The sequence below is a fragment of the Cryptomeria japonica genome, chromosome 4, assembly GCF_030272615.1.
Source record: "Cryptomeria japonica chromosome 4, Sugi_1.0, whole genome shotgun sequence".
Taxonomy (NCBI): domain Eukaryota; kingdom Viridiplantae; phylum Streptophyta; class Pinopsida; order Cupressales; family Cupressaceae; genus Cryptomeria; species Cryptomeria japonica.
Genome location: NC_081408.1, coordinates 757,256,314 through 757,268,593, shown reverse-complemented (window position 1 = coordinate 757,268,593; position 12,280 = coordinate 757,256,314). Strand labels below are relative to the sequence as shown.

The following is a 12,280-nucleotide window of genomic DNA, read 5'->3' as shown; positions in this document are numbered from 1 at the left end:
TTATATTTGCTGCCATATCTTTTCGCTATGTTTCTTCCCTTATTTGCACTTTGATCTACTGCTCTATGAGTTTCTTTTGACTCTCTATTTAACCCTTCGTTACTTGTGCCCATGATTTTGCGTCTTCTAGTTGCTCATTTAGCTTAGTTTCTTTTATTTCTATGTTTGCTATTGCTGATTGGAGCTCTTGTAGGTGTGGGGTGTCTCTTTCCTTCGTTGTAGTCAAGTTAGCCGAGAAATCAAACTCTCATTAATTGTCATCAAGTTTCTGACATAATCCCTCAAATGCAACTTTTGACACGTTCTACACAACAAGAAAAAGTTAGCTCAGAAATTTAATTTTTCTCAACAGAATTTTGAATAGGTTTTTTTTACCAACATTTTACTGAAGACAAATTCGATGATCTTTACCACCCTATATAACCTATCGACTAATTAAAAAATTAAATGCATCTACTAAACTAGGTTAGAATTTTTATTAATTTCGATAAGTAAATCATGCCCTCTTAGAGGCTCAAAATAATTGTCGCACGTTATTACCGCCCCTTTTTGTATGTGCTATTCCCAAAGAGAAAAACTACATTTTCATCTTTAGAACTTATTAAAGTTTGAATATTCTGAATATTCTCCATTGATTCCTCTTGGACTTTGTCGATTGTGACGGTGACGAAGCTTCTGAAAACCAGAAAAGATATACCAGTATTATTCAGATCGTAAGGGTTTTATTATATTATTCTGCCGTCCTAAAATGGAAAAATTGCGGAATCAATACAGACAGACAGAATGTAGCAGGGATATTTTCAAAATAATTGTTTATAATCCGAGAATTGCAGGCCTGAGAATGTCCCTAGTTCTTGTGAAGGCGATCTAACAAGATCTACTTGCAGGCACTTGAAGCTTCCCACTCCTTTGAATTCTTACACGCACTTTCATTATGAGAACTTCGTCGGTAGGCCGATTACAGCAGGATGCTTCACAGACTTCAATTACACAGACTCAAAACCTAGAAATTGTCGAAGCTCAGGAAAATTCTCCTCCAGGCGAGAAAATTTGTGTGGCTGTAGGAAAAGACTTGTTAGAAAGTGTCTCTGCTCTCAAATGGACTCTCAACAACAGATCAGCGGCGTCTTTAATTTTACTTCATGTTCAGGTTCCGATCCGCTACATTCCAACGCCGGGTAAGTATTTCAGTACTATATTTTGATTGAAGTTTGTGTCTTTTCCATTCGCTCATAAATTAGGTACCTTTCAATTGCAGTTGGAAAAATTCCTGTTAACAAAGTCTGCAATGATATATTAAATGCGCACAAGGAGGATGAACAGAAAAAGTTGAGCGAGTGCATGGAATTTTACATGGAGATTTGCTCCCAAGCTAGGGTATGAGTCCTCCCGTTTTTAATTAATAGGACATCCGACCTGGTATTAACATTTTAAAAGATAAATCCTTTCCCGAATGAATTGTTTGAAATACCTTTACATGCGACAGGTGAAAGCAAGGGCTTTGATAGTTGAGAAGACGGATGTTTCCAAAGGTATTGTTGAAATTGTTTCAGAGAAGTGTATCACGAAGCTTGTTTTGGGAACATCGTCAGTCGGTGCAATTTCCAAGTAAGCAAAACATTCTTGAATACTCTTTTATATTATGCTTTACATTTTATAAAGAGTCTAAATTTACTGAAATTTGTACAGAAAGATGAAGATGCATGGATCTGGCAAAGCGGATTATGTCCTGAGGCACGCGACCGAGTTCTGCGAGGTTTCAATTATTTGTAAGGGAAAGCGTGTACAATTCACGGAAGCGTCTCCTCGATATAACGGTCAGTACGATTTATCGATGCATCTTACAACAATGTTTAAGAAAATCATTGTAGAATACAAAATCAAATGAACGCAACTTCACATTTGCAATATTTACTTGTAGAATGATTGTTTGAGGAACACTTGTTAGTCTAGGAAATTTGGCGTCATGAACCATTGCCTCATGCAATCAAAGGATCTATCACCTTTTCTTGACATTATTTGACACGGTTATATTAATTTTCCTAAATCAACATGTTTCTAACCATTGCATAACATGTAGTGTGAACCAATTTCTTCATTGCTCCACTAAAAGATCATTATCATCATGATTGCTTATGTCTGCAGCCTTCAAGTGCATCTTTAATTGACAACCAACTACTTGACTACATATTAATGCAACTTTGCATTGCCTTTGCTTTTTTAGGTATAAACAATATCTATTAAATGTATAAAATCATTGTAGTTTCTTCCATCAATTAAGATGTAGAAATATAATAATACAACTCTCTACGATCATTTTTTTTCATAAATGCTCAAACAAGAAACTAAAATTGAACACAAAAAAATACATTTCAATACTAAACTAGTACATACACCACTAGACTAAAAAACAACCCATCAATTGCTATCCAAAATTTTATTCCAGCTTTTTATTCAATCTCCATGTGAATAGCTAACCCAAGAAAGGAATAATCCTCCAACCTCTTATTACATCCTCTAACCATTGCATAAATCCATTACATTTTATTTGTATCTTCACTATTCAATATTAATCTTCAACCAAATTAAATATTACTTATATTCTATTTTTTAAAATCTTTAGATACACAATTTTACCCATGTATTTTTCTAATTTCTAATACACATAAGTGCAACCTTTTCCTTATAGCTAAGAAATATAATAATCACTATTTTAAGCCGACTCATATTACTATTGTCAAAATTGAATAATTGATAGAAAGAGGTCTCCATCTATTACTATTTTCTTTTACATTAGATTATATTATCAATTATTTTATTATATAAACTACACATAAAGTAATCAATATACATTAAAAAATTCAAAATAAATTGTCTTCTTTTAAAGGGTGTTTTGTTAAGAACACAAATATATTTAGAGGGTGGGGTGAATTCCTATATGTCAGTTTCAACTTGATTAAATATTTTTTATTATTGATAATTTCTCTAAGAATGAACCCCGATTCATCAAAGTAGCATTTAATAATTGTAGCTGAATGATAAAAGAAACTTATCAACACATAGACACACACATCTACAAAATTAAACAATAGATTTACATGAAAACTCAAAAATGAAAATCCATGGTGAGAATAGTTGCTTGGATCTACTCCCCGAATCCAACCTCACAAAATAAAAGAGAACTAACAATATGAAGTAGGCACCAACCTACTAGAGATACCAATCCCCAAGTACATTTGCAAGAACCGACCTACAAGAGACACCAATCCCCAAATCCAAGATTTGAGCAAAAAATCAGCATGTGAAACACCAATCTCATCAAAATACAAGATATATTTAGTGTGGACCTTAAAGGTTGAATACTTAGCTTCTTTTCGACCTAGTCAACATCAAAACTATGACACACAATGCATATTGTCTTTGAATGAAATTGCATACAACGATTGAAATGCTACTCACACAACATCACCCACATGCTTGCACATAAATCATACCTTCTAAATATTTTCATTAACAAAAACCCTAAGAATGAACCTAGATCAACTATATTAATGAATTAAAATGATAATTAGATTTACATATGGGCCTAGAATAAGATTATTGCATCTACATTTTGGCCATAGGAATGAACCCTAAACCAAATGTGTAATAGGCTTGGTCCAAAATCTCACATATTACTTTGGAAGAAGGAACACATTGTGTTACCCAACACACACTCCATTGGCCACAATCTACATCAACATGCTACTTTTGGTTGGTACAAGTTACAATGCTCTAGTTCATCACACAAGAACATCAACTCAATTGACCAACAAGCATAGTGAACACTTAGTCACTTCTAATTTACTGTCTATTGAAGTTTAGCCTCTAAAACTCTAGAATGTGACATATCAAATGTATTCTTACTTATCATCCAAATAGCATGCTATGAGACTCAAATGTAGTTGAATGTGAAACCCAACACTATGATAATGCAAGTGAATGCACATTTTGTTCTTGAGAAACAAACCTTTGAAGCATACTGCAGATTCTTTAAGATAGAATCACATAAGATATTAAATCAAGAACAACTCAAACTAGAGCTCGATGATAACATTAAGAGAGCTATCTTGCATAGCTTATCATTTTGAATCTCAAATGTTCAATCATGTCATATGTCAAAAAAAATGACATTTAATTCTCACCGATTTATTGACTACTTTGACATCACACCTTGTCACACATTTGACATGAATGACAACACAACGATCAATAATTAGAAAGAGGTCTCCATTTATTGTTATTTTCTTCTTCATTAGATTCTACTATCATCGGTTTTATTATATAAAATACATACAAAGTAATCAATATATACATATATATATTGAAAAAAAATGAAAATAAATTGTCTTCTTTTAAAGTGTGTTTGTGGGACCCACAATAGCAAATGTTGAAACTTTTCTTTCTTTATCTTCTTTTTTTTTTTTTAAAGTCATTGGTATTTTTATCTAGCTTAATCTTCCAGGAGAAAAGTAAAAAAAAATTCACTCAAATGAATATTTTCATATAAAATTCATTCAAACAATATATCAAGGAATTATGCTTATGATTTTTTTTGACTTGCAAAATTAAAAATTTTATGTGGACCATCATTCTTTAAATGAAAAATAATTAAAATTGAAAATTAAATACTTTTCCTTCTACAATGAAATACACTTTAAATATGAGAGAGCATTTCCTTCTTTATATAATTTATATTAGATCTTTATAAAATGATATCTTATAATATAATGATGTTGAGAATTCTAATATTTTCTATGCTCAACATACCTACACTATATTTATTGTTTGATATGGTTCTATCTCTATTAAAAGATCCAAAATCAAATACATGAAGATAGTAAAATTTTACATTTACAAACATGATGTAAAAGAAATATAATAGTTTTAAGTATTAATTGCATAATTTAACAATTGGTTTATAAATTTGAAGTTTAAAATTTTATTAACTACAAATTAACTCTTCAAATCAAATATCTAACAATTTATTAGTTGGTTTAATATCATTTGACCAGAAACTTACATGCCGCTTCCTGTGGATTTTTCGTAGCAGCTCAGAATCCAATGAACAACAGGCTTCCGCTTTCACAATTGCTGGGGAAAGGATCAGAAACCAACACCCCTAAGCCCTCTTCGCTCAAAGGCGGACTATCGCTTTCATTCTCTCCAAAGCTCCAACGAGATTCAAACGCCTCCTTCCGAACACCATCAATCCCTTTGGTAAATGGAGATTCTACCCCTGCTTGCGTTCAACAAGTGAATGTGAATGGCCCTGACATTGAAGAATCTGCATCATTCCATATAACGTTCACGTCCCCGGTTGAAAAAAATTTTGCTTGGGCGTTGCGAGGGGGATGCGACGAACAAATTCAGAGTGACGAAACTTGCTGTGATACGAACATAAAATCTGAAGCTTGTGGAAATTCGTCACCGATTCATACCAGTGAAAGATCTCAAGTATGTCCTTCAAACTCATAAAATTTAAGGATCAGTTAAACTTTGTTAGTTTGTTCTTTCTTGACCTTACCAGCAGAAATCAAAGGATTAGATAAATATTGAACTTTTTGTAAAGATGTGCGAGGTATATTAAAGATCTGCAACTCACCCCTAAATATTATACCATAGAAATTGTAAGGTACGATTCTAAATGCATGAAGGGATTCTAAATGCAGGAAGAAAATGCGAGTTTTGAAGACCTAATGGTTGACCTACAAGATACGTTGCAAGAGGCCACGAAAGCTAAGAGAGAGGCGCAATTGGAGACGGAGAAACGTAGGAAAGCAGAAGTGGAATTTACAAAAGCATTCCAGAGGGTATGCACCTTAATCTTCTTTCTTGTTGTTTTAGATGCAAGGAAAATAATTTACCTTTCTACTGTATTTACCAGTATAGAGAATGCGAAATGTCCTTCAAAGAAGCGGCCAAACAGAAGGAAGATGCAAGCTCGCTCTTGAGACTTTCGCGACACCAGTACGAGGAAGTCACGAGAGAACGAGACGAAGCTGTGGATGAGTCTGAAACAATCGACACAAAATTGAGATCGCTGGAAGCAGAAGTTAATGAGGCTTCGCGAGAGCGGCGCGAAAAATTGCAAGAGCTGGAAGGATCACGGCTAAAAGTCGTCGCTTTGGAGGAACGAAACCTGCAAATTTTGCAAGAGAAGGACTCTGCAGTCCGGCAGCTCCAAGAGTACCTGCATCCAAGCTCGGGAATCGACCCCTCGACGTCGGCCTCTTCGTCAAAAACCCTAATATTCCGGCAATTCTCCTGGGATGAAATGAAAGCCGCCACCTGCGATTTCTCCGAGGGCTTGAAAATCGGAGAAGGAAGCTACGGTACGGTATACAGAGGCGAAATCGAAGGAGAAATCGTGGCGGTGAAAATTATGAGGGATGAGGGTTTACGGGGCCGGCAGGAGTTCCAGCACGAGGTATACACATTAAATATATAAAAGTCGTTATGAGAATTGTAAAACACTGGAGATCTTGGTCTAATTAGTTAAATCAATTAAGAAAACTTACTTTTACCAATCTTCTTCTCACAGATGGATCTTTTAAGAGATATACACATAAAATATATAAATGCCGGTAGAAGAATTTTAAAAAGCTGGAGATCTAGATCTAATTAGTTAAATCAATTAAGAAGACTTACTTTTACAAATCTTCTTCTCACAGATGGATCTTTTAAGAGACATTTGGCACCCGCATTTGGTACGCATAGTAGGAACCTGCTCTGAGCGAGGATGTTTAGTCTACGAATATATGTGCAATGGAAGCCTGGCAGATCGTCTGAGCTGCAGAGACGGCACTCCGCCGCTCCCCTGGCACACCAGAATACGCATTGCTGCCGAAATTTGCTCGGCCTTGCGATATTTACACAGTTTTAGGCCGGATCCAATCGTCCACCGCGATCTTAAGCCACAAAATATACTGCTGGACGAGAATTATTTAAGTAAGATCAGCGATTTCGGCATCGCTCGAATTCTTTCAGAAGAGTATTCACGGAAAAGAACGGAGATAAGAGGAAAGTTTTGTTACATGGATCCTGAATATCTGAGAAGCGGCGAATTCTCTACAAAATCTGACGTTTACAGTATGGGAGTGGTCATTCTTCAGATTCTCACCGGCAAACCGGCGTTTGGACTGGTGAGAGAGGTGAAACGCGCCATGTATAAAGGTAAATTGAAGGAGATTTTGGATCAGAGTGCCGGGGAATGGCCATCTATGCAGACCGCTGAATTGGCTTATTTCGCCTTATATTGCGCCGAATCAGACAAAAATAAAAGGACCGGCCTTGAACCAGACGTCATGAAGTCGTTGGATGATCTTCGAAACTTTGCAGTCGCTGCATCGAACCCCGTTGGCCAAACGTCGGTGCAATTTGCTCAAGAGCCACACATGCCGACCTTCTTCGTTTGTCCAATTTTTAAGGCAGGCCCCATTTTCTGACTCCTTGAAAATTTCATTACAGTAAGATACTAAAATAAATATTTCCCGCACTACTAACTGAATTAGTTTATTCAAGCCTTTGAAATCCGTGTTTGAGTATGAAAATTGAAGTTTAGATTAAATGAGTAGTTGTAATCTGCAGGAGATTATGCAGAATCCTTATGCGGCAGCGGACGGTTTTACATACGAAAAGGAGGCAATAGAGGCATGGTTCGCAAGCGGCCATGATACGTCGCCCGTGACAAATGTGAAAGTTGATAACAAGAAGCTCATCCCAAACCATTCTCTGAAATCCGCCATCAGGCAGTGGCAAGAAAAAGGCAATTTTATGAATCTCATGTATGTGGAATCTGAATAATATAGAAAAGATTTACTTATTTAAATTCATTTTCCCCAGCCCTTGCTCTGGTTGTTCAGAGTTACAGATCCAGGTGAGATGGCGTTGACCATTTGGCACTCCATTCGACAATAAATTGTATTTCCTGTTGAGAAAAATAGTGCTCAAATTCTCGTTTGAGAAAAATAATGCAACGGCTGTCTCATTTTGACTGAAATTCTTTTTTAAGTTCTGTTTGTTTTCATTTTGCTTTTGTCAAGGAAAGTTATTTTGTGTTATATGAATTATTTACAAATTTAGTGAAATCCTTCGTTTTTTTTTTGCAACAGCAATAGTACAGGTTGTAGTAGAATTGCAGCGGTTTTCTTCTCAATTGATATAAAAGCACCAAGTCGCAAAGGTTTTGAGCTAGCTTAGCTGGTTAAAAACCACCAAAAACAAAAGACATCAGCAAATTCTTTTATGCAGGTTCCTTCATCCAGTGGCGATTAGTACGACTGTTGAACGATAAAAATGCAAACTTTAATGGTGTTTAAAGAGATGTACATAGGAAATTATTCAGTTGAGTTGTATAGATCTTTAAGATTGGAATGTATTGACAACAAAAGGTAGGAATGAAAAGAAAGAGTCAAAGAATAATGATGTTCTAGGACTGTTCCAAATCTTCAGTGTTTTAGCATTTTTCTCAGAATCGTCATCGTTAAAAATGTTAAGAGGGCTTCGTACATGTCACCTGGCCTATTTAAAAGGCGCAAAGAAAGTTAATTTGGTTTTTTAAGAATTTACAAAAGGAATTTGAGAAACTTCAAATGTAGAACAATAAGAAGATGAGTAATTTTTATGCTCTTAAGTACAAGATATTAAGAGTTTAATTAATTTGTGAAAAGCTTATTAGATCCTTAAATTCAATGCTTATTATAATAGAACAAAGTAGAAGTTAACAACTCTACAGTTGGCAAATTCATGAAATTATTGTCATCTTCTAAAAGTGGATTGGGTAGACTTAAAAAAAAATTAGAAAAAATATTTACAATGAAGATTAAAGTTTGAGAAAAAATTATGATTGAAAATCTCAAAGAGCTATAAAAAAAAAATACACATGATATTATTAAAAAAAGAGACCACAAAGTATACAAATTCATTTTTCTAATAGATTTCATTGTTTTGAGAGGGAGTGTGATGTTAGGGTAATTGTATGGAAGTGGGGATAAAAGAACGTTGAAAGTGGTCAATTTTTCATTGAAATCAATTAATATTGAATTTGGATGAGCAATACAAGATATGTAAATTCAAATTTAAAAAATATGGTAGGACTAAAAAATTTAGAATTCTAAATCTAATTTATAAACTACTAAATATAAACGAAGCTTTGAATAGCTTTTGACTGGAGCTATGAACCAGTGGGGCCACAGTAGGGGGGCCCATCCCCATTACATATCTTCGAATTATTATTATTATTATTAATATTATTATTATTATTATTAGATTGACCCCAAGACCTTCCTCATCCTTTGGAAGGCCAAGAGTCACAGCTTAGAATTTCACTTTAGATGTCCCTATTGGGAATTGAACTTGGGTCTCCACAATGAGAACCCAGTGTTTTAACCAGTTAAGCTCAACCCCTTGGACAAATGTTACAGTTATATTTGTATTAGGAGCATGAAAAATTGAGAAGGGTGAGAAAAAGGTATATGCTTTGATATTTAATAGGGTTTGTGTCTTTTCAAACTCTTTTGTCATCCTTATGTCACTCCATGACTCTGACATAAGAAAGATTTCATTCTTTGGCATTTATCATGGGTTTTTTGATAGTCCTTTAAATGGCCTCAAACTATATCAACCTAACCATCTCTACTAGTGTGTTGTGTCCTTAGTCCTAGAGTATATATAGGGTTATGAGTAGTCAACTTGTGCCTACCTTCTCCTAATTAAGTCATATTATCATTATTATATTGCTTTTTAGTTGTTTAGGTTAGGCTACGACCTATATCGTCATATTTAGGTCCACCTGGATGATATCATAAGCATGAGTAGGGTATATATTGGAGGTAGCAAGTCTTACTTTATGATGAAATTTTGACATCTGTTCTCATTGGAGGTATTTGGGGGTTCTCCCCCTCCAAGTGACTTTCAACTATTATAACGTATTTGCAACATATTTCATGTGCCATTTATTTCATACAAGCAATATCAAAGCATTATCCTACCATTGTGAAGGCAAGGCATTTTCTTCAATTTTGGAGGTCATTTTTTAAATCACATATCTTTCCAGTTTGAGTGAATTATTTTTTTTGGATTATTTGGAGCAAAGATCCCAAGCCATGATCAACGACTCCAAGTACATCCACAAAGAGAATATTAAAAACCAGGAAATGATATTGAGCAAAGATGAAATGAACTGTGTAAGAGATCTTCTTATAAAGAAGAGTGAAAGAGGGAGCACCAATGAGGTGCGAGGGTAGGTACAACTAATTGCCAACTATGGGAACAAATATTAATGTAGGCAAACAATAAAATATTAATAAGTTTTACCTAACCTCCTAATAACTAGCCTAAGTAAACCTAATCTTGTGAATATCTATATTCATTTACTCCAACACCACCTCTTATGTGAAACTTAGGGGGAATATTATTATGCAATATGATATGGGTCCTATTGGCAATTGACACTCATTGGATTCACTTTGTTGCCATTGATGGCAACATGATCAGATTGAAATCGTATACCGATATTAGGAGGCATAAAGTGAAGACACCGGCTTTGGAGCATTCAGGGCTACACCGACACCTCCACCAGCACTAGCATCAATACTTCAAGGAAGCTGACATCAAGGAAGACTTATTTAGTAAATCATTTTGTAATTATTGTCTAGGCCGATATTGAATATCTTTTATAATGTATTGTAAGCCAACATAAGGCATATTGTTTGTAATGAGTATATAGGTCAATCTACTAGGTCATTTTGAAATATAATAGTGACATGATATGGACATAGAAGAATATAGAAGAACTGCATAATGTGAAGTATATGTATGTAGAACATTTTGTATGTGAATGTTATATCATGCAATGATCTGTAGATAGCTTGGAAAACATTCTTGGAGGAGAAGAGATATCAGTAGTACTGTTTAGGGTTTATGAACCAGTACAGAGCAGAGCTAGAACCGGAACTCTATTTGGCATAGCAGATGCATTCTTTAGTTAATTTTTAGTGTTTTATTTTAGCAGAAAGCTTGTAGTCAGTGAGGCTCTTTAGTGATGAGTCGTATGCTCTAGGAAGTGTTCCTTCCTACATGTGCAGGACCCCCATTATATGTAATATCTTTTCATATGGCTAGTGAATTGATATTATGGGTCACAAATCCTACCGTGGTTTTTCCTCTTTGAGGTTTTCAATGTATAAATTATGTGTGTTATGGTGTTCATTTATGTGGATGGTTTATTTGCTTCTTGGTATATGTTTATTTGTTTACCAATTTATATGTGTATGGTATGAAAGGATACAATCTTACCATACTGATAGAACATTGATTCACCCCTCCCCCCACCCTCTTAGTGTTATTGGATCCCAACAATTGGTATCAGAGCCTGGTACCTCAGAAGAACTTTAACAACTTGTGGAAGATCCTGAAATCAGAATCTTTGAACATGGCTATGGAGAAGCAACTTGAGATGGCTCTTGAGGATTATGATGCTAAAAGGATAAAGAACTTGAAATTACAAGATAAATTGAATTCTGCTAATGAATTCATTCTTATCCTACAACAAAGGTTATCATCAGCTCAAGCCAAGAGAAAAGAGGTTTTGCAAAACCTGAATTATGAGGAGAAGAATCCATTTAAGGAACAATGTCAGAAACTAAGTCAAGCAAACATGCTCATGAAGAATGAAATGCAAGATCTGACTATGAGGTTATCAAAAGATATTGAGGATAGAAAGAAGAAGGAAGATAATCGTGTTATATCTCTGAAGAACAAATTTGATGAATGTGGCAGATTGACTCATGAGAATAATCTGCTAAGAACTGATTTGGTATACTCCCAGAACAATGAACAAGAACTCGAAAAATAAATAACTACTTTGAGAGATGATCTGACAACTGTAAGTGAGTATAAAGAAAAATTCAGGATTAGTTCTGCATAGTTGGATGACTTATTGAAAAGATAAAGACAGATTGATGATTCTAGAGGACTTGGATTTGTACAAGGTGAAAGCTCTGGTACTACAAATGAAGATCGGACAACTGGTATGGAGAACTCATTAGAATAGAGGAAACCAGCAAGGCAATCTAATGCTTATAAATTCAATGGAAGATGTTTTATTTGCAATAAATTTGGGCATGTGGCTGAACAATGTAGAAATAAAGCAAATCAAGACTACAATTTTTGTTCCCGTTCAATGCATAAATTGCAAGAAATATGATCATAGATCAGAAGATTGTAGAATAAATGTTAA

At 34.8% G+C, this 12,280-nt stretch overlaps 1 protein-coding gene across 1 annotated transcript; it reads left to right on the top strand.

Annotated features, from left to right (window-relative positions):
* Positions 1-658: 658 nt before the first annotated feature.
* On the top strand, positions 659-8,609 carry LOC131037893 (U-box domain-containing protein 33). Its single transcript, XM_059219463.1, has 10 exons — positions 659-1,178; positions 1,259-1,377; positions 1,487-1,608; positions 1,690-1,817; positions 5,093-5,496; positions 5,712-5,852; positions 5,927-6,469; positions 6,714-7,480; positions 7,614-7,826; positions 8,154-8,609. Exons 1-10 carry the CDS (start codon positions 935-937, stop codon positions 8,239-8,241), a joined length of 2,769 nt encoding a protein of 922 aa, XP_059075446.1. The 5' UTR covers positions 659-934; the 3' UTR covers positions 8,242-8,609.
* Positions 8,610-12,280: the final 3,671 nt, after the last annotated feature.